Source organism: Neofelis nebulosa, chromosome 13 (genome assembly GCF_028018385.1).
Source record: "Neofelis nebulosa isolate mNeoNeb1 chromosome 13, mNeoNeb1.pri, whole genome shotgun sequence".
Lineage (NCBI taxonomy): Eukaryota > Metazoa > Chordata > Mammalia > Carnivora > Felidae > Neofelis > Neofelis nebulosa.
The window spans coordinates 78,602,551-78,625,927 of NC_080794.1; the positions used below are offsets into that span (position 1 = coordinate 78,602,551).

Below are 23,377 nucleotides of genomic sequence, written 5' to 3' on the forward strand. Positions count from 1 at the left end.
TTTACCCTTTTATCTTGAAATTTCAAACTTATGGTAAAGATGCAAAAATAGGACAAAGGGTTTCCACTTTATCCTGAATCCAGACTTCCCAACTGTTAACATTTTGCCACATTTGGTTCTCCCTCTCTCTGCATATTTTTTTTGAACCATCTGAAAGTAAGTTGCACACATAGTGCCTCCTTTACTCCCTACTCTCTAAATGTGTGTATTTTCTAATAAGCACATTTTATTAAAACCACAGCATGATTACCAAAGTCAGAAAATTAACATTGATAAAATACTATTATCTAATCTAAGGACTTTATTCTAGCTGGAATGCAATTTTTGAAATATGTGCCACTAGCCTTTTATTTTTGCAGTCTCTGACCAAAGAATTATTTAGATTAGGGTTCAGCAAACTGCAACCTGTGGACTTTTTTTTTTTTTTTTTTTAATATATGAAATTTATTGTCAAATTGGTTTCCATACAACACCCAGTGCTCATCCCAAAAGGTGCCCCCCTCAATACCCATCACCCACCCTCCCCTCCCTCCCACTCCCCATCAACCCTCAGTTTGTTCTCAGTTTTTAAGAGTCTCTTATGCTTTGGCTCTCTCCCACTCTAACCTCTTTTTTTTTTTTTTTTCCTTCCCCTCCCCCATAGGTTTCTGTTCAGTTTCTCAGGATCCACCTAAGAGTGAAAACATACGGTATCTGTCTTTCTCTGTATGGCTTATTTCACTTAGCATCACACTCTCCAGTTCTGTGGACTGTTTTTAAAGAGGTTTTACTGGAGGGGTGCTGGGTGGCTCAGTTGGCTAAGGGTCTAACTCTTGATCTCGGCTCAGGTCATGATCTCAGGGTTTGAGCTGGAGCCCCATGTTGGGCTCTGTGCTGATAGCATGGAGCCTACTCGGGATTCTGTCTCTCTCTCTCCCTGCCCCCTTCCGGCCTGCACTCTCTCTCTCTCTCTCTCAAAAATAAATAAACTTAAAAGAATGGGTGTGTGTGAATATACTTGCAGAGACATTATAGATTTCTTTACAACATAAAAAAACTGGAAAAGTCTACATGTTCATCAATAAGCAATTGGTTAAATAAATTTGGGCACACAGTGCAGTATCATGCAGAAATAAAAACAGTAACACACATATATGGAAATAAAAATTGGCTCAGTATACTGTTAAGTAGAAAAGAAGGCAGGTTATAAAACACATGATCTCCTTTTATTCTTAAAAAAGAAAAACCACAGACATAACCTGTGAATACAGTGTGTGTTTGTGTTTATAAAGGTTTTTTTTTTTCCTTAATGTTTACTTATTTTTGAGAGACAGAGCTAGAGGGAGGGGCAGAGAGGGGGACAGAGGATGTGGAAGCGGGCTCTGCGCTGACAGCGGTGAGCCCCATGTGGGGCTCAAACTCACGAAATGGGAGATCATGACCTGAGCCAAAACTGGCCATTCAACCGGCTGAGCCACCCATGCGCCTCGATAAAGTTCTCCTAAAAAGTTAACAGCAGTCTCCCTAGGTAGTGGGATTATGGTTGATTTTTGCAGTTTTCTTTATAGCTTTCTGAATGTTTTCTTATAGGGGCAAAAATATATAGCTCCTACCAATTTCCAAACATACCACTTTTATCTTATGGAAACTGCTGACTTTATTGTTAAATATGCATTTCCTCAAATTTCACAAATGAGTGTATCACACAGAAATTAAAATTCTACTTCATGACACCTACACTTCCTTATGCTCCACAGTTTCCCACTTAGGCTTATGTGACATTCTCAGTGTTGATCAGTTTATACTATATATGAATGAAAGATCATTCACACATCATTCATTTAGAAAATGAGCCATCTGTCCATATGCTACGAGTCACTTGATAACCTTTAGAGAAATATAATGAATTACCCAGAAGTAGTCTTATTTACAATGATTAATAAAACATTCTTATCTCTTCTAGTATAGAGCATACTGTTTATATATAAGCAACTTTCAAATATAACCACCTATTTGTCTAGTATGATTCAATATCAGTGTAAATTAACATGCTCACAAATGAGAAACACAGCTGTCCCAAAGCCACTTTGAACCAGTCATGTTCAGTATTTATGCGGAGAAATACACAGCACCTTACGGAAATATTAAAAAGACTGACTTCATAGAACATAGGAGTTAAGTGTGGTCATTGCTGTCCTTTCCCCTGGGCCCGTGTAAGATAAAAACTTCAACCTAGTTTTACTTTCAGCCTATACATTTTTAAAGTATCTTCAATTAGTAAATGACAGAACTTCACATTTATAGTAAAATACAAAAGCGAGTGCTAGAGATCTCAGTTTAGTCCCCTACACTACTACTCCTTAAATGTTCTAAAACTATATTATTAATTACAGACTATCGAGGCTTTTTTCTATGCTATGACATTCACACTCTTTAGTCCTAAGAAGTTTTTTTCTTTTTTTTTTAAATATTTTTATTAAAAAATGTTTTTAATTTTTTTTACATTTATTTTTGATAGAGACAGAGCACAGTGGGGGAGGGGCAGAGAGAGAGGGAGACACAGAATCCAAAGCAGGCTCCAGGCTCTGAGCTGTCAGCACAGAGACCGGCACAGGGCTCAAACTCACAAACTGTGAGATCATGACCTGAGCCGAAGTCAGATGCTTAACCGACTGAGCCACCCAGACGCCCCCTTAAAAAACTTTTTTTTTTTTTTAACATTTATTTATTTTTGAGAGAGAGAGAGAGAGAGAGAGAGAGAGAGAACGAGTGGGGAAGGGGCAGAGAGAGAGGGAGACAGAATCCGAAGCAGGCTCTAGGCTCTGAGCTGTCGGCAGAGCCTGATACGGGGCTCAAACCCACAAACTGCAAGATCATGACCTGAGTTGAAGTTGGATGCTTAACCGACTGAGCCACCCAGGTGCCCCTGATGTTTGTTTATTTTTGAGAGACAGAGAGAGACAGAACACAAGCAGTGGAGGGCAAGAGAGAGGGAGAGAGAATCCCAAGCAGGCTCTGTGCCGTCAGCCAGAGCCCAATATGGGGCTCAAACTCACACACCTCGAGATCAAGACCCGAGCTGAAATCAAGAATCAGAAGCTTAACCAACTGAGCCACGCTGTCGGCCTCAACTGGCTGATATTCTTAAAAAATCACTACTGGGCCCTTAAGTCTTAAACAAACAGACGCTACGCCATGACTGAAGAAGCTATTCCCTCATCCCTCATGAGCTATGTCCTCATCTTATTACATGAAGGATTTAAAAGGATATAGAAAATATCAGCACTAAAATTATAGCAGCAAAGCAGGTGGCATTTAGGTCAAATTCAATAACAGTTGCTATTATAGTTATTATGTGCCAAGTGTTTTACAGGTATTTTACCCTTATACTGTTACTATTACCTCTTTTAGAGATGAATGAACTTGTTCCACAGGCACAGAACTAGAGTGAAAAGAACTCCGATCCGCACCTGCCACTGGCGGGGATGACACAGTAATTAAGAGCAGCAGTTCTGGGGTCACAGTGCCTGGGTCTGCACACTATCTTTACCACTTGCAAACTGGGGGATCTCAGTAAGCTACTTTCTCTGTGTTTCCTCATATATGAAATGGAGATATAATGGTGCCTATTCTCATGGAGTGGCTATGAGAATTAAACGGTTCTGCATATAGGGTCTTAAAATGACTGACACAAGAAATGGCTCAGCTCTTGCTACTGCTCTTAACTACCACCACACTGAACGTGTGTGGGCAGGGAAATGTATACTATGCAGGATCTCTGGTAACACCCAACACTTTCTTAATTGTTTATTTCTTTGTTCTGCATCCCGTATCTGGGTATATGAGTCAGGAAATGAGCTAGTTGGCTAAGTGGGTTTCTATGGGGAGGTGCTACTGTGCCTTGAACAGGATGCTTTAGTTCATGACAAGGTATGGACTGAATCAATCAGTTTTATTTGGATCACAGTAAACTGGAGGGTCCCTAGGAATAGACTTCAAAAACAATGTTTCAGTTTTATTATTTTCTTAACTTGTTCTCAAAAGCTATTCCAAAAAATATTTAGATTCATACTATTTTTTGTGTGAAATGATTCTGGTTCTCTTTATCCTATCTGAAAAAGAGATCCAGGGGCGCCTGGGTGGTTTAGTCCGTTAAGGGTCCAATTCTCGATTTCAGCTCAGGTCAAGATCTTATAGTTGTGAGATCAAGCCCTGCGTCGGGCTCTGTGCTGGCCATGAAGCCTGCTTAAGACTCTCTCTCTCCCTCTCCCTTTGCCCCTCCCCTGCTCACACTCACTCTCTCAAAAAAAAAAAAACCAAAAAAAACCCACAAAAAAACACAAAAAACAAACAAACAAAAAAAAAAAACAAAGAAAAGAAAGGGAAAGAAAAAGAGAGACCTCTAAAAACAATTCCAAATAAAGTGTTCAACTTACTAGATGTTAAAACCTTAAGTGACAGCACTGAAAATATAAAAAGAACAAACAGTAGATCAAAGTGGCACATGACAAAAATTCCATCTCTAGACTGACCTTTGATAAACCCTGGACTTCAATGAGATCTTCTCTCTCCTCCTCAAGGCTCCAGTCTTTATGGCTTCCTCCCTCCCTCTCCAAAAACCCCTTGCTTCCGGTGGTCTCCAAGCCACACTGATTCTCTTTTCCATTTTTATTGCCACTATTCTGGACGGACTTTCATTACCCCTCATCTCTACTATTTCTCATCTTTCTTTGTCAGATCATCCTGGACTTACCCATTTGCTGCCAGATTTAGTAAAGCAATTATTTATACTATATGCCAGATACTAAACTAGACATCTTACTACAGAGAATTTCCTTTACCCCTCCTACAACCGTGTGAAGCACTGTCAGTCCCTTTTATAGAGGAAAAAAGTACTTGTGGATGAGAAGGGTTTCGGGACTTTGACTAAGATCATGCTGCCAATAAGTGACCCAACTAAGACTCAAATTCAGAGCCAAGACTGCCTTAAAGCAGGATTCCGATGAGACCACTTTCGTTCTAAAAGCTTCCATAACTCCTACTGTCTTACACAGTAAGGACCAAACTTCTTAGTCTGGTATTTAAACCACTTCTGTAATACGGTCCAACCCTTTTACTGTCTTGTATCATCCACCTACACTACCATATTCTTTAGTCAACCTGGGCAACACGTATTCTCTGTCTGGGTCTACCCCATGTCCTCCGCCTTGAAACGCCCTTCCTACCGTCTTAAGATACTACATATACCTGGGACGCTTGGCTCAAATGTCACCTCCAATTCTTTCTTGGTTTTCCTAGAAGAACGCTATCTCCCCTCCAGTGGAGCCTCCTAGTATTTTGCTCTGAAACGCCCTCAGAGCACTCAAATGCTAATAGTAATACTCATGCTCACCAAACGTTGTCTCATTTCCTCACTGCTTATCTTCCTTGAAGGAAAAGACCATACTCTCACTGCTTACACCTCATCTTCAGCTTCTTTTTCATATTCACACAGTGCCTTGCATTCATTTGGAGAGTCGATATTTCTATATTTCAACCCAATTCCTACTCTTTTCACACCATTTCACAATCATATTAAACACACTAAGAAAATATGAGACAGGGAACCACATCCCTCATTTTTAACCGAGATGAACTTTAAGAGTGGAAATGCCACATAGGATTTACTACTAAAGCTTAAAAGGCTGGTAGTTTACTTAAGAAGCCAAATTATAGAACATTACATATGGTTAAAATTCCACGGAGTCCCTACTGTATTCATAAATGCTATCAAACTGAACTAAACCAGAGTTTTCATAAAAACTGGCATTTTCGAAAAAGCTTTATTTGCTTTAATCTTTTTCTTCCTTTTGATAAGATTAAGATTGTAAATGGCAAATGGTTAAATAGGAACACCAAATTGCTATCTGCAAGGCATCTGGCCTTAAGCAAACACACCAAAATGCCAACTCTGAAGCTTCTAGCCTAATGTGTTTACAAATTTGTCTGTCTCAGATATTCTTACTTGAAATCACTTCTTTACGGAACTCATTTTTTACTTTTTCTCTATATATTCAACGAATTGTGGATAGATCTGGATAGCTATCATTCAGCAAGACTTCTGAAGCTCTCCAAAACCAAAAGGGAAGTAAGGCAAGTAAAATTTTAGATCACACAGTCATTTTATCTATGCTACACTGAACTGTATACACAGAGTAAGAGGTTCTTTTAATGTTTTAAATAATACCGTTATACCATTATGTACCATATTTGTAAACTAAAACGCTCACTGTAAAAACCAGGCTTTTCCCAGAAGGAATGTTGAGCAGTAAACCTCATTTGTGACTAAGTCATGCTGAAACCTAGAATCTAGAAGAGAAAGGGTTGAGGGTAAATGGAGGCTGCCATGGCTAGTCAGTCATCTTCAGTATTCACAGAAAGATTTACTGAATACCCCACTGAATGCCAATGCTGTAAGCAAAAACAATCATGCTGTCTGCTGTAAAGATCCTGGCAGAGATAACACCAATCAAATTATCATACAATATAAGTATCAGTTCCCAACTATGAGAAATATTCCCAAGGACTTTCAGGCTCATTAGGCTACGTTTCTTTCCTGAGGAATGACGACTGACTGATAGATCAGTCAGGGTCTGATAAGGAAACAGAAAACACCTAAGTATTCGAAACAGAGGGACTTCACAACAGGGCAATGGCTACTCAGTGACAGAACCAAAAGCCAAACAGGAGACAGTCAAGGGACTCCGATACTAGCAAAAGTCACAAGTCACTACCAACCGTTGGCTGGAAGGACAGAGGGAGGAAGTGGTATTAGTAGACGCCAGCAGCTAGGACCCCCCACATAAGCAGGAAACATAACGGCGCCGTCCTAGGAGGAGCACGGAGCCCTGGAGGAGAGACAGCAGCTTGCCAAACATGTCTGTTGTCCAAGGCAGACGGGAAGAGGAGGAATACCGTGGCTTCCCCAGTCTACCCCCATCTCCCATCAGAGCTTCCCATTGGTCAAACCCAGCTGAGAGTCAATGGACACTAAGGCCTTCGAAATACTGCCAGCAGCGGTCAGCCCCGTCACGACGCGGTGTAGGGAAAGGCCCCAATAAGCTAAGGGCTGCCACAGAGATCTGAAGAATGGGGACAGGCACAGGAGTACACGTGGAAAAGGTGTTGGCAGAAGCGCGCACATGTTCCAAGGCTGTGCGGTAGACGGAGAACGGCACGTGTGAAGGAGTGAAAGGCGGGCAGCACGGCTAGAGCTGGATGGAGAGGAGAAGGGAAGACTGGAGATAGAGGCCAGACCAGAGAGTATTTTGGGGGGCACATCGAGGAGGCAACTGAAGGATCAGATGTGTATTTCAGAACGGTCACTCACCCTACCCTCGCCCTCCTAGGACACTGAACAACTGGAACATACCAGGGATTCTCCTACGTGCAGTACACACAGCATAAAAAGAATACAGCATCTGTGCGTCCCTGTGAAGTCTACCAGCAAGTGTGGTGCGCAGAACTGTCAAAGACCTTTTAAGTATCTTTCTTTTAGCATTTGTATCACCTGATCATCATCAGGGACACAGATTCATCTTCACTGCCCCACAGACCTAGTTCCTTACTCAGTATATCTGTCAATCATCCTACTGCTTACTGTTTGTATTTACATGCTTCTATGAATTGTTTACCCACCTTTGTATTTTCAGCTGAAGAACACTTTTTCCCATTCATTTATCTGTGGCTCTGCCGTATTAATTTTGCTTCTTTCGCCCCACATTATCTAGCTCTCATAGATTTCTTATATTATAGAAACCAGAAATGTGCAAATAATTAATTCTATGAGAATTTCATGGTTTTTAAATAAGTGTCCTGATTTCGTGACACCCAGTCTTATGAAAGGCTGAATTTGTTTTGGAGGCACAAAGACATACGTATTTCTTTAAGGATCCTAGATCTCATATATTTTAGGCATAGTTTGGAATTCTTTCTTATGTAATTGTCCTAAGAGCTTTTTCTTCACTTTGTACCTCTTGCTTGGAGCATCTTAGAAAAGTCTAGTGCCCATGCTCTGTCTCTCTCTGTCTCAAAAATAAACGTTAAAAAAAAAAAAAAATTAAAAAAAAAAAAAAAAGAAAAGAAAAGTCTAGTGCCATACGCAAATCTCAGTATTACATCGTACGTCCTTCTTCTTGGTCTGTGCTGTCCCATGTGGTAGACGCTAGCTATCCGTGGCTACTGGGCACCTGAAGTGTGGTTAGGCTGAATTGTGATGTGCTGTAATTATAAAATATGCACCAGATTTCAAATACTTTTAAATTAAAACAGAAAACCCCTCATTTTTTTTTATGTTGATCATATGTTGAAATAATATTTTGGGGACATGGGATCAAATAAAACATTACTAAAATTAAGTTCACGTTTATTTATTTATTTAGAGAGAAAGCATGCATGCAAATGGGGGAGGGGCAGAGAGAGACGGGGGGGGAGAGAGGGAGAGAGGGAGAGAGGGAGAGAGGGAGAGAGGGAGAGAGGGAGAGAGAGAGAGAGAGAGAGAGAGAGAGAGAATATATCCCAAGTAGGCTCTGCACTGTCAGCATAGGGCCCAATGCAGGGCTTGAACTCACAAACCATGAAATCATGACCTGAGTTGAAGTTGGACACTTAACCAACTGAGCCACCCAGGTGCCCCTATATTTACTTTTTAAAATGTGGCTATAAGAAAATTTAAAATCACCTAAATGGCGTACATTTCTCTTGGATAGCGCGGTTTCAGATCATTTGTGAAAACTGACCAAAGTTCTGGACTCAACCATTCAGGGTATTACACCTGGTCATCCCTACTCATAAGGCAGCTCTGTGACAAAATATTCTCCTACTAATAAAATTATATGGGAACCTTCTGTATGGCTCTTCATCAAAAAAATTCTGAAGGGTCCCCTGGGTGGCTCAGTTGGTTGGTTACACGTCCGACTCTTGGTTTTGGCTCAGGTCAGGATCTCACAGTTCCTGTGTTCAAGCCCTACATCGGGCTCTGCACTGGCAGCATGGAGCCTGCTTGGGATTCTCTCTCTCCTCCTCTTCTTCCTCCTCCTTCTTCTTCTTCTCTCTCTCTCTCCGCCCCTCCCTCACTTGTGCTGTCTCTCTCAACATAAATAAATAAATAAATAAATAAATAAATAAATAAATAAATAAATTCTGAAAGTTGAAATGCATTTACTGTTTCCATTTCTTCTATATGCTTGTTTAGCATTGTAATATTAGACTCTAATCTAATCCCTATCTCTAGGGAATGAGTTCCTTATATATTATCACACTTTCTTCCGACTGATTACCTGCCTTCCACCATGTGTTTCCTGTATTCAGTTGCCCTAACCTTTACTCTGGAAGTATAAGGAGACTCACTGGGCTCTAAAAGAGATTGCCTCTGAGTCAGGTTCAGTTCTTAGGCAGCAACTAAGCATGGCTGATCTTATCAGGAAAGTCCTTTCATTCAAATCCCATCTCCCTACAGTTTCAGAGCTCTCCTTCTCTGTTCTAAACTGATTCCACTACCGCCACTCCCAAACTGTCTTCTAGTTATTAGACTACCACTCGGTTCAGTTCTTGTTCGGGGCAGTGGGATTTAACGCAACAAGTATAGATCCTACAGGCAAAACGCTTTGGCTCTTTGTGTATGAGAAAAGTATTTCATAGACTCATGTTACATATTTGGTTCCTATGCCTCCTTTCTTTTTTTTTAAAAATTTTTTTTTTTCAACGTTTTTTATTTATTTTTGGGACAGAGAGAGACAGAGCATGAACGGGGGAGGGGCAGAGAGAGAGGGAGACAGAATTGGAAACAGGCTCCAGGCTCCGAGCCATCAGCCCAGAGCCTGACGCGGGGCTCGAACTCACGGACCGCGAGATCGTGACCTGGCTGAAGTCGGACGCTTAACCGACTGCGCCACCCAGGCGCCCCCCTATGCCTCCTTTCTTACACTGACAGTTTTTTGAAAGCAGGAATCATTTCCTCAAATGTCTCTTTAATTATAAGGGTGTGTTTAAAAAGAAAAGTGAGGGGACCTGACATAACCGATCTTTCAAAATCAGATCTTTTAAAAAAATGAGGTTTTGGGGCGCCTGGGTGGCGCAGTCGGTTAAGCGTCCGACTTCAGCCAGGTCACGATCTCGCGGTCCGTGAGTTCGAGCCCCGCGTCAGGCTCTGGGCTGATGGCTCGGAGCCTGGAGCCTGTTTCCGATTCTGTGTCTCCCTCTCTCTCTGCCCCTCCTCCGTTCATGCTCTGTCTCTCTCTGTCCCAAAAATAAATAAAAAATGTTGACAAAAAAAAAAAAAAAATTTAAAAAAATGAGGTTTTGATTGGGAGGTAGCAGTGGAGAGGAGGAAAGGTACCACCCAAGTCAAACGGAGAGATAAAGCCTAGAATCTAGGAGGCGAAATCCTCTTTCATAACCTGGGGTGTGGCTGACCCGATCTAAGGCCTTCCTCACAGCAGCCACCGAATACAAGCTGCCCGTTGACACCACATTGCTCCGAAGGGAACATACTCATTGTGATTAAGAGTTCCAAATGATCATTTACGGATTCTCCCCAACTGTTAGCTGAATGCTCTTTAGGGACTTATTACTTCTTATTTTTCAGGCAGATCTAAAATAGCATGACATCTCCTAATGCCTTCAACCACAGTTCCCTGTTACCTGCATATTGCGCCATGTAAGACATGAAGTGCTTCTATTTATGCTGAACACGTGACCATTCCAGTATCTCTCTTCTGTCCATCCTATTGTACCTTCAGGGACCCAGAAGATTCTTTTCTAACTCCCTGCCCCTATCAAAACAGGAAGAAACCCATATTCTTTTTAATTATGCACTTCTATCCCAATATAAGAAAAAGTCCCTTAAAAAAAAAGTCCTCAGACAGATGTGAACGTTTTTTTATGGTCAGACTATGGACTGGGCACATAAAATACATTCATAACCCTTTACCCTGGACTTCTACTTCTAAAAGGCTAAAAAACAATGATTGGCCATACTTCCCTGCTGCTGGGGACAACACGTGACTCAGTTCTAGCAATGAGATTTAAGTGGAAGTCCTTGGGAGGAGCTTCCAGGAAAGCATTTAAAAAGGACAAAACGTGGCTGATATGTACCTTCGGCAGGCTTCAGGCCTCACCCTTTTCCTTGAAGGGTGGATCCCTAGGGTGCACTAGACATCTTACAGCCATGAGGACAAAAATCCCACGCTAAGCCTGATGGGGGAGGAAGCCAGGTAAGAGCTGGGCTCTGTTCTTACAGCCTGGCACACGAGGCAAGTCTTGTTCTTGCTTAAGCCACTATTCGTCTGCTTTCGCGAATACTTGCAGCTAATACATTAAGACTGTTCATCTGTACCTCCCAACACTTGTGCAAACCCTACAAATCTAAAGAATTCGTGTAGCATTATTATTAATGATCTGCCACTATCAGCAACATGATAAGGTACATATAATGCTTTAAAGACTCACAGACACGTTTAAAATATGGAAAGAATTAGTTTTTCTTTCTTTCTACATTTTCACTCAAACTAGTGGATCACTTCACTGAACCCATTTCAACATTTAAAAAACGAATTTAGGGGTACGTGGGTGGCTCAGCTGGTTAAGCGTCTGACTTCGGCTCAGGTCATGACCTCACGGTTCTTTGAGTTCAAGCTCCGCGTCAGGCTCTGTGCTGACGGCTCGGAGCCCGGAGCCTGCTTGGGATTTTGTGTCTCCCTCTCTCTCCGTCCTTCCCTTGCTCTCGTTGTCTCTGTCTCTCAAAAATAATGAATAAATGTTAAAAAAAAATGTTTTTTAACTAATTTAAACCTGAAAACTGTATTTATACAAAAATAGCTTCCAAACTCATCAAATACTTTCACATACTTATTTTTTACTGATATTCTTTTTTCTATCCCAATTTGCAATATATTGCCAATTATCTAATCCTATTCTGCAATGTTTTATGAAGAACACAATAAATTCTCCTCCCCAGAGTTATTAAATTCAGACATATGTAATTTAATGCCTGGAGACACTTAACTGCTGCTGACGCTTTCAACACCAGATGTAATTAGAACCTGGAATTCTTTCTCCAAAACTACCTATGACATATATAAAGCCCTAAAATTATAACTCAAGATTAAAGTCTCACTAACCTTTGCTGTAAAATATTAAAGATGTCTAATCTCGTATCTTTGCAAATATAATAAAGGAAACTGAAAATGCCAACAGCAATGGCAAATTATGACCATTTCATACCTGTATAAAACAATAATGCTTTTCCATGTATTCATGTAATTCAGAACTGGTTATTTTATTCCTCTGAGGAGTTGCTTCACATTGTTTGAGATGTAACTTAGAAGAAAAGCTAGGGTATGAACAACCATCAAAGAAATGGGAGACTTTCTTCAAAACCACTATTTTGACCATGTAATTCCCAGGCTCAGAATCTTCAATAGCTCCCTACCACTTTCATAAATTCACACTCTGTGGCCCATCCTCCTCTTCCCGATTTACTCCTCCCTATTTTCCCACCCTGACCAAAATCACTCTAGTTATTCCAAAAGGATTTCATACTACTCAATTTTTATGTAAGGACATTCACGACAGTTATTACAGAAAGAAATGAGAAACAATTTAAGGTCAAAAGAACGTCCAAAGAATATCACATTACCACTAAAAGTCACATTCTTCAAGAGCATGAAAATATGCTTATAGATCTATTTAAAAAATTGAGAACTGTGACTATTTTTTAAAATGCTACAAAGAATAACATTATTCTAGGAAAACCAAAACCCATTACTACTATTATAAAAGTTAGGTAGCATAGTTCAAAAGTATTTCTTCACCATAATGAAGACGTAGTAGAGAAATAGTTTTCCCAAATACTGGCTACAAAAAATAATCACAGGATTGTCTATATTGCCACCAAGAGTTAAATTTAATAGAAACAACTAAATACATAAGCACACCTTGAAAGAACAGAACTATAATTTATTCCTGCAAAAAACTATTGATGTGCTAAATGGATCTTGGCTTTCAAAACACTAAAAGTAATTCCAGAGAGGTTTGGGGTTTCAAGCAGCACTCTTGGAATTTTATTATTACCAAGCCCATAATATTTCAATATATGCTTAGTAAATTAAATAAACTGCTTAAAAAAAAAAATAAATAAATAAAGGCTGTGGTTCCCTTAGGGAAGAGACTCGCCCGCCCCAACAACCCTGCCCCGATTATAGCCATAACATTCTGGAATTCTGTTTCCATTGTGTAACTTCAGGGGCTTAATAAAGAAATTCCGTAGACAACATTTTGATAAATGCTCTAAATCTTTAATAGACTAGATTTATGCAAATTGCAAGCAGCACATAATAATTGCTATTAAAACTGCTATTCAGAATATCAGAAAATACCAACTCATTTTAGAAACAAATTAACCAATAACTAGTGACAATTTTTATTCATTTAAGAACCCAAAGAATCTAACACGTCCAATTAAAACATGTTGAGAGTAAAGCACTATTTTTGTTTATCTTTAATTCTAACATTTAAAATATTTTAAAAGCCTTTTCAGTCTTGCAACTTAGGTAACTTTTTTTTTTTAATAAAAAAAGAAACCAGAACTCTAAGTCCTTCATACACCAAAAGTCTATCAAATCCATTCTCTTCTATCTCCTCAGCTACCACCTGGTTAAAGTAAACATCACTTCCCTAAACACCTCCTAACGGATCTCTCTTTAGGTGCACTCTTATCCTCCTCCAATCCTTGGTCTACACAAGCGGAACATTTTGTACAAAATGTACACAAGATCACGTGACTTGTCATCTGAAAACTCTCCCACCACAAATAATGAAATTCAAACTCCTTACAAGATGACGCATGACTCTACCTCACGTACCACGCTCCAGAGACACTGGCTTCTGTCCTCACACACACCAAGCGTGTGCCACCTGCCTTCACACACTGGCTGTTCCCTTTGCTGGAAATGCCTTCCACTCCCTCAACCCCCAAACTCCACGTGGCTTGCTCCTCTTCATGATTCGGGCCCCATCTCCAGTGTCGGGTTGTCAGATTTAGCATATAAAAACCGGGGGAATACTTTTAACAACAACAAAAAATTATTCACTGCTTATCTGAAATTCTGTCTGAATGGATGAACATCCTGTGTCAGTGTCATCTTTTTAGAGGTTTTCCCTGAAGAATCTCCTTTGTCACAACCCCATTTTCTTCATAGTATCTGTCCATCTCTGGAAATTACCTTGCTCATGTCTTCGGTCTACCCATTTATTGTCATTTCTACCTCCATCCTAAACACGTAGTTCACCTCTCCCCTCTTCTAACCATCCTGCCAAACCTCTACCCCATATTAGCACCACAAAACGGGGTCTTTTCTTAATTGGAACTGTTTCCTCAGCACACAGTGCCTAGTACAAAGTAAGCATTCATAGAGCATCTATTGAATGAAAGAATGCTCCAAATTTACTGCTAAGAGGCTTAGAATTATTCTAATTCCACCCCTGTGAAACAGTTTGAAAGTTCTAGAAGTAAAATGAGCCTAGGTTTCTTATGCGAGCAAGTGATCTGAGTACGACAGTTCTATGTGATTCATTTTATCACCGATGTGTACTGCAACAAGACAAATACGAGCTGCTCATACTTATTTGCACATAACCAAAAATAAGTCTAGGGACAGAGAAACATTATTAAAAGCATACTTAGAAAACACAAACTTTATGAAGATGTAAAACTATGCAAATCCACTTTACCGTCTTAATAGAACTCCTCTGTTTTTCTTCCCAGACACCACTGCTCAACTCAAGCGTACAGTGAATATTTGCCTCTCTGTCATAGGATCCAAAAATGAGTAACCTGCAGGATAAAAATAAAACAAGGAGACTATTGCACCAGTTCTATGAGATAAAAGTTTCTTTCTGATTATAACAAGAAGTAGCAAGTTACTCCATTACTACTTATAATTTTGGTAACAGAAAAAAAAATTAAGTCAAACACTTAGCACACCCTCTAGTGGAAAAGGGAAGCAAAGCTAAAACTAGGTGAAATTCAGGACAAGCTTTTCTCAGCAGCTAGATCAGACAGAAAAATCACAGATATTCACGAGGTGAACAAACTGACCAGACATCTATACTTAGTAGCAGAAGCTACAGACCTTCAAATCTGACCGTTGAATTTAAAAAACAAGTTAGGGAGTGACTCACACAGTATGATACCACCTCTGTAAAAATCACACACACATAAAATAGTCCAACATAGTTGCTTATGAACAGACCCACACACTTCTCCGTCTACTAACATGACTTTAGGCAAATTATTTACCTTCTCAAAACCCGTCGCTTTCTCTGAAAAATTCAGGGCAAAAATAATACCACTTAGAGCTGTCGTGAGAACAGAAGAAGACAACGCGTGCCAAAGCATTCAGTACAGCACCTAGCAAACAGTAAGTGTTCGATGAAGTGTTTGCTATTTCTATTAACTTGAAAATAATTGTCAAGGAATAAGTGAATCGCCTAATTTTACTGTTTAATATTCAGATCTAAAAAGGAAATCTCAGGTCCAATCTTGAGATGACATAAAGCAGTTTTACCACTAAAGGAAAAAAATATTACCCAGATGTCTAGCTTCCATATTACCTATCTTCTAAGGCAGAACATAAGTCTGCCATTGTGTTTCAGGAGTAAGCTTCAGAACAGCTTTAGAATTAATCAACATTTGACTGCTACTCTGTTACTTTATGTCTACACAAAGATCATGGGGGTAGAAATGAGATAATCATTTTTAAAAGTAGATAAAACACATTAGATGGGCACTCGGTTGGTTGAGTGTCTGACTCTTGATTTCGGCTCAGGTCATGATCTCACGGTCGTGAGATCGAGCCCTGCACTGGGCTCTGAGCTGGCAGTGCGGAGCCTGCTTGGGATTCATTCTCTCTCCCTCCCTCTCTATCTTTCTATCTCTCTCCCCCACTCCCCACCTCCACCCCTGCCCCGCTTATGCGTGCATGTGCATGCACGTGCTCGCTCTTACAATAAACTTTAAAAAGGGGCACCTGGGTGGCTCAGTGAGTTAAGCGTCCGACTTCAGCTCAGGTCATGATCTCACAGCTCGTGAGTTCGAGCCCCGTGTTGGGCTCTGTGCTGACAACTCAGAGCCTGGAGCCTGATTCGGATTCTGTGTGTGTGTGTGTGTGTGTGTGTGTGTGTGTGTGTGTGTGAAAAATAAGATTAAAAAAATTTTTTTCAATTAACTTACAAAAAACTCACATTAGAGTAATAGGAGAAAATTGTGTCCTAAGGCTGGAGACTTTGAGCAAATCATGTCCATACCTCACAAACCGGCTTCATAAACTAAAAAGTCCGAATACACTCGTGGGAAAAGAAATCTCTACACTTGAATAGTTTTTAACCTTAAATGGATATTTAATGGTGCTTGACAACCTACTGCCAAAAACATCACGAAGATTCATAATTATAAAACACGGAGTTTACAAAAAGCAGCTCTGCTGCCACCATCTGTTCAAAAGAGCAAACTACCTACGGGCCTTTCTGGTCACGCAGAGAAGGCTTATGCACCAGCCAATGCTCCCAAATTCCCAAAAGATACTAGTCTTCAGGATTCGGGAAAAATAAAGCAATTCTCAGAATCCATCCCTGAAAGCACGGAACTTTTTTCCTATTTTTGTATTTTTCATAACACCTTTATAACATTAAAAAAAAAAAAAACACAAAACGTATTAATTCAAAATGAGTTACGGACTTAAATGTAAGAGAAGAAAACATAAAAACAAATCTTTGTGACCTTGATTTGGACAATGGTTTCTTAAGATGGGACAGCAAAAGCACAAGTACCAAAAAAAAAAAAAAAAAAGATAAATAGGACTTCAATGAAATTAAAATTTTTGTACTTCAAAGGACATGACCAAGTAAGTGAGAAGACAGTTCACAGAATGGGAGAAAATATCTGCAAACTGTATGTCTCATATGGGTCTAGTATAACCCAATTTAAAATTGACATTTCTCCAAATAAGATATGCAAAGAGCCAATAAGCACATGAAAATAGGCTCGACAGCATTAGCCACCAGGGAAATGCAAATCACAGCCACGGAGAAATGCCACTTCGCACTCACTAGATGGCTAGTAAAAAAAGGAGACAACGAGTACTGGTGAGGATGTAGAGAAATGAATCTTTATACTTTGCTGGAGGGAATGTAAAATGGTGCAGCCACTTTGAAAAACAGTTCGTCAGCTCCTTAAAAAGTTAACATATGACCCAATAATTCCACTCCTGGGAAATGAAATCAGACATTCACACAAAAACTTAACATGTATGTTCACAGCAGCATCATTCATAATAATCAAACCATGAAAACAACCCTTCAGGCCCATCAACTAAGGAGAGGTAAATAAAACGTGGCATATACACACAATGAAATATTATTTGGCAATAAGAGGAAATTAAGTAATGATACATGCTCCGATACGCATGAACCTTGAAAAGATGCTACGTGAACGAAGCCAGTCACAAAAGACCATATACTGTATGATTCCACATTTATATGGAATGTTTGGAGTAGGCAAATGAAGAGACAAAGTAAATTAGTGGTTACTTGGGGCTGGGGGAGGAGGACTAGTGGGGAACGGGGACTGGCTCCTACCGTGTATGGGGTTTCTGTAGGAGGGACAAAAATATTCTAAAATCGGATCATGGATTATGATGACGGTTGCACAACCCTGTGAATGTACTAGAACACAACAAATCGTACACCCTGCATGGATGGATCGTATGGTATGTGAATTATGTCTTAATAAAACTGATTAAAGAAAAAAAGAATAACGTGTGATCATAATGATAGCAAATCGGTAGGGTTACACTAAAAGTTTTACACATTTGTTTCAAAAAGATGTAATAAATACTTGGTTTATCATTACTATGCGTCAATATGTTGTGACAAGATTACGTATTTCAATAAAATGTAAGCATGATTTTTACCTGATATTCAAGAACAGAAAATATTAAAAGGGTACCTTGAAACAAAATATATTCCAAATGAAAATCGTTCCAAATACTGAGATACCACAAATATTTAACATTTAATAGTTTTTCTTAACAATGACATTTGAAGGTACACAAAGCATTAACTGCCCTGACAATGTTTTCTTTTTTAAGGTATTCATTCATTCATGCATTCATTCATTCACTTATTTTGAGGGAGAGAGAAGGAAAGAGAAAGCAGGAGGCAGGCTCCAGCCATGCTGTCAGCGCAGAGCCTGCTGTGAGGCTCGAACTCACAAACTGCCAGATCACACCCTGAGCTGAGATCAAGAACTGGATGCTTAACTGACTGAGCCACTCAGGCACCCAAAATCGCCCTGATAACCTTGATCTTTGTTTTGTGACAAATATTCCAGGCACAGAAAACTTTGATTTTGCATTGCTGTCAACTGGTCCAACTGTTAAAAGTACTTCCAAAAACACTTGCAGGTTGGATGTTAGGGTACATTTTGCTTCAGATAACTTTCTCTTTTTAATAATGGAAATATTTTGATTGCCCAGAATCTGGTTTTGCCATTGAAATGGATACGGCTTTTATTAATCCTGATTTTAGATCAATTTCTGATTCTGTGTCAGAACATCCTACATTCACGTCTTATTCCATTAAAGCACTTTACAAAGAACTGTAGCCTATGGTCAATACTCAAATATTGGAAAAAGCCAGCAAACATAAGTACTCTAACAAAGTAACTTTAGTTTCTCCCAGAAAAGTTAACAGAACACATGTCATACTGTCAATTTAAGGATCTATTTTGTTTAGAAAACTTGTTATTTCTTGCAACAAAAAAGATATTGTTTCTTACAGTTTGTATAAAGTATAGTATGTACACAAATTTATTAATATTTGTTTGCAAGAACACTCCCAGTTACAAGACAAGGCAAAAGCTACACCCAAGACTGCCTGCTTAGACCATGATGTTTCCTCCCTAAAGCTCCGTATCTGGTCCCCAGGACACAGTTCCTACGTCAGTGTTGCCTGTGCCTGCTTGTGATGTGTAATCTGGATTCCTTCAATCTGTAATGACTCTATGTTGAATGTTAAGCTTAACGTTTTCCCCCATTTTCCTGATTTCTTGACTGGTATCTCTTGAGATTTGGAAAAACTTGTAAATTTCTGGAGCAATGCCAGGAAGGATTTCCTAGAAATCCTGGAAATTTTCCTGGAAATTACTGGAAACACAAGTACCAGCCAAGTTAGGTGAATGTAGAAAGCATTTGCTTTCGTTTAAGCAGAACATTTAAAAAACACTAAAACAATTTTCATTCTACATCCCTATGCATACACAATTCAATCTTGAGTTAAACAAAGGCTTTCCATTCAAATTATATAATCACCAGAAACAAGTAGTAACAGTCACTGGCTAATACATATTTTGAGTCAAATGAACACTCAATAGATGCTGAATAAGGAATAAACGGTACAAAAACTTTTTACTATACTACTTGGAAAGGGGGAAGGAAGAGTCCATATTGCTGAACAAAATGGCAAAGGAAACTGCCTTTAGACCCCTCTGTCCCCTGAAAGAACTATTATTAGCTCTATGAAAGCTCTTTCCAAGTTCAAAATGTTTATTTTTTTTTAAAGGCAAAGGTATACTGCAACCTCATGTTAAATATAAACACATGGGGCGCCTGGGTGGCTCAGTCGGTTAAGCGTCGACTTCACCTCAGGTCACGATCTCGCGGTCCGTGAGTTCGAGCCCCGCGTCGGGCTCTGGGCTGATGGCTCAGAACCTGGAGCCTGTTTCAGATTCTGTGTCTCCCTCTCTCTGACCCTCCCCCGTTCATGCTCTGTCCCTCTCTGTCTCAAAAATAAATAAACGTTAAAAAAAAAATTTTTAAATATAAACACAAACACCACCTATCAAAAAAGAGAATTTACAGCACTCAAGACCAAAAGAAAAGTAATTCCTGATGTGCCCTTCTATAAGAACCTCATTTTTACAGCAAAAGTGAAAAACGAAAATTTTTTTTTAATTTTTTTTTTTTTTTTTTTTTTTTTTACCATTTATTCAGTTTTGAGAGAGAGAGAGAGAGAGAGAGAGAGAGAGAGAGACAGACAGAGCGTGAGCGGGGGAGGGGCAGAGAGCGAGGGAGACACAGGATCTGCAGCAGGCTCCAGGCTCTGAGCTGTCAGCACAGAGCCTGATGTGGGGCTCGAACTCATAAACCATGAGATCATGACCTGAGCTGAAGTCAGACGCTTAACTGACTGAGCTACCCAGGCACCCTCTCCCACCCAATTTTTTTTTTAAATGATTAAGCTTAATTTGAAAAGAGTCTTGCACTGATAGGGAGTCAAATATCAACTCACAGATTGCGAAAAGAATCAAACTTAGCTGACCTCCTCCTATATGTGCTTACCTGCCTTTACTACCTCCTCACTTCCCCACAAAACCATCCTACTTAGAACTCAACTCTCCTGTCTGTGACAAAGACTTCCAAATCTAATGTCTAGTCCTTGTTCTTCTCCTGTTTTGCTTCTACAACCCCAAGTTTACAGGACACTTTTCTACAGGGAAATCTAACCATGCCCTACTGCTAAAGGTCTATAAAGTCGCATTCATTACCCTCTGAAACAAACACATCGATTACTCCCACTTGTCCTGAAAGGCAGAAGCTATGTCTTGTTGTTCATAACCTCCGATGTCCAAAAAATAATCAATACTTGATGACCAAATCAAAGTCAATGATACCATAATCCTAACAGTCCTTTGCCTCCCCCGCCCGAATCCACATATTCGGCCACTCAAGAAACCCTGTCCTAGTTATTCTATTCGTGCTTTTCTTTCTGTCCCTACAGATACAGACCTTTCAAGTGTGTACCTCATCACCTTTGACCTAGAACACTACGTAGTCTCTGGGGCTTCAACCTCCCTCTTTCTCTCTGCAATCTGCCTCATAAACAGCAATCTTCTTAACACAGCACTTCTTAATGTCACTTTCAGACACCTTCCGTAGCTGCCCTCTGATTAAAGGATAACTACCTTGGACTTACTTTGCTAGCGAATCTGGCTCTGATTTTTCACGTAAACATCTGTATTTCACCCAGACAGGTCCTGAAAGTACTTTACAAATTCTCACTTTTGTCTTATTGGCTCTTTTTCTAACTGCCTACATTATCATACTGGCTGTTACTCAAATCTACCACCGGTCTGTCTGCCCATCTTGGAAGACACACCTCTTATCACGAAGTTTTCCATAGCACTTTCAGCTCCAAAATACTTCTCCTTGCACTAAGTTTCTATAGTACTTATTCGCTAAGCCTCCTTTCAAGTAAGACAGCCTTGTGCAGTTGGCTTGTTTATGTATTTGTCTGTTAGCCCCACCTGCATTTCAAGTTTCAAGAGTTCGGGCACTGGACTTCCCACTTTTCTGTATTCACCGCAGTGTGGACACAAAGTGAAGGCAGCAGCGACAGAAGAACTGGGAGCAGTGGTGGCAGCTCACGATTACTGTAGGGCAGGGCTAAAAGCTTCTACGTTTATTATTTCACTCAGTTTTCACAATTACTCTATGAAACAGGCACTATTATTACCCTAATTTACAGATTAAAAAACTGAGGCACAGAGAAGTTGGGTAATTTACCCGAGATCACACAGCGAGTGAATGAAAGTCTGGGCCACATAAATGTGAGATTAATGAATTCAAGAAATTTTGACAGAAAAAAGGGGGGAAAATATTTTTCTATAAATAAAAAAACACTAGAAGCAGTGATTGACAGTTATGGCATAATGGTACAAAGAGAGGGAAAATTCAATCAAATTCATGATCTTCTTTTGAATTCTATTTTCTGACCACAGTTCATTTTACAGTTCACTTCAGTTTTGTTGACGGTATCATATATGAGTAAAGAGCGTACCCAACATCACATTTAAAACATTCTGGAGTTTGGCCTTTTAAACCAGAGTTTTGGTTTTAGGTCAGCTAGTTCCTATTTAATTTTCTTAAATTCCTTTATAATTCAGACATCAGAGGAAATAAAATAGCTATGTTTGCTGTATGAAACAGCAGCAAATATATACAGTTACAAAAGAAACAGTACTATTTTCTGACACAATAACCTTAGGGAAGAGGAGGTGGGGGAAGAAAAGAAACACAGGAATTTATCTCAAAGATAAATTCCAAATCTGGAATCTTCTGGAAAGTCTGCTTCTAGTTAAAAGCAACCTAATTATAGGGAGGATTATTTAACTCTACCCTAGAGAAGTGTACAGAAACTAAGAAAAGATTTTTTTTCTTTTCCCCCCAGAGGAACTTTAGCAGCTAATAAATACAGGGATAGTCTCAAGATCTCTGTAGGAATCGGATTCATTTGGTGGGGTTATGTCAAATTCACAGACCTTTATAGTTATAGACATATACAGCTTTAAAGACCTCTAGGAATCATATTCAGCGACAGTTCCAAGAAATTCTTTCCATTTTTCAACAGCCACTTACACAAATTTAAATTCTCATATTTGAGCTAATTTCTTCTGATCTCTCCTCCCATGAAGGAAAAGATTTCAGCCTTCATCTAAATGATACTTCATTATTAGTACACAATTCTGTCCCAACATCTTCTTGAAAAGGTAACATTTAAAAAATAATGACTTGCCCTCAAATCCAAACTTTGTATACTTCTAACATAACATGAAGAATTTCAGAACCAGTTTTCCTTGGTAAGATTTTTTTTTTTTTTTTTAAGTTACAAAGAAAATAGAAAGAATGAGGGATTTTGGAGTCAGACAAACTTAGATTCCAATTCTAGCCAGGATGTGATGGGCAAGTAACCTATAGATCTTAATCATCTAGAAAGTAGATAGAATACTAGTAATCCTGTAAAGATATCCGAGGGTTGGAAATAATGAATGCAAAGTGCCTACTATATATTATATATTACACATAATAAATACTATTAATAATATAAGTATTTGCAGAGTCATGTTCCAAAAAGTATCTTCAAATTTAGCTACACATTTTCCCTTTTTAAAAGAGATAAAATGTCAAACAAGTAAATGCAGATAATATAACAACACCCATTTATCAACTACTCAGGAAATAAAAAGTTAATACTTAGCCTTACTTGTTTCAGAAAGATTTTTTAAGAGACAATCTTTGGGGCGCCTGGGTGGCGCAGTCGGTTAAGCGTCCGACTTCAGCCAGGTCACGATCTCGCGGTCCGTGAGTTCGAGCCCCGCGTCAGGCTCTGGGCTGATGGCTCGGAGCCTGGAGCCTGTTTCCGATTCTGTGTCTCCCTCTCTCTCTGCCCCTCCCCCGTTCATGCTCTGTCTCTCTCTGTCCCAAAAATAAATTAAAAACGTTGAAAAAAAAAAAATTTAAAAAAA

At 39.5% G+C, this 23,377-nt stretch overlaps 1 protein-coding gene across 1 annotated transcript in view; it reads right to left on the reverse strand.

The window, feature by feature from the left end:
- PDZD8 (PDZ domain containing 8) overlaps positions 1-23,377 on the reverse strand; it is a 72,455-nt gene that overhangs the window by 17,777 nt on the left and 31,301 nt on the right. Inside the window, exon 3 of the mRNA XM_058697902.1 lies at positions 14,749-14,851. Coding sequence (XP_058553885.1) covers positions 14,749-14,851 — 103 coding nt within the window. The remainder of the gene's footprint in view (positions 1-14,748; positions 14,852-23,377) is intronic.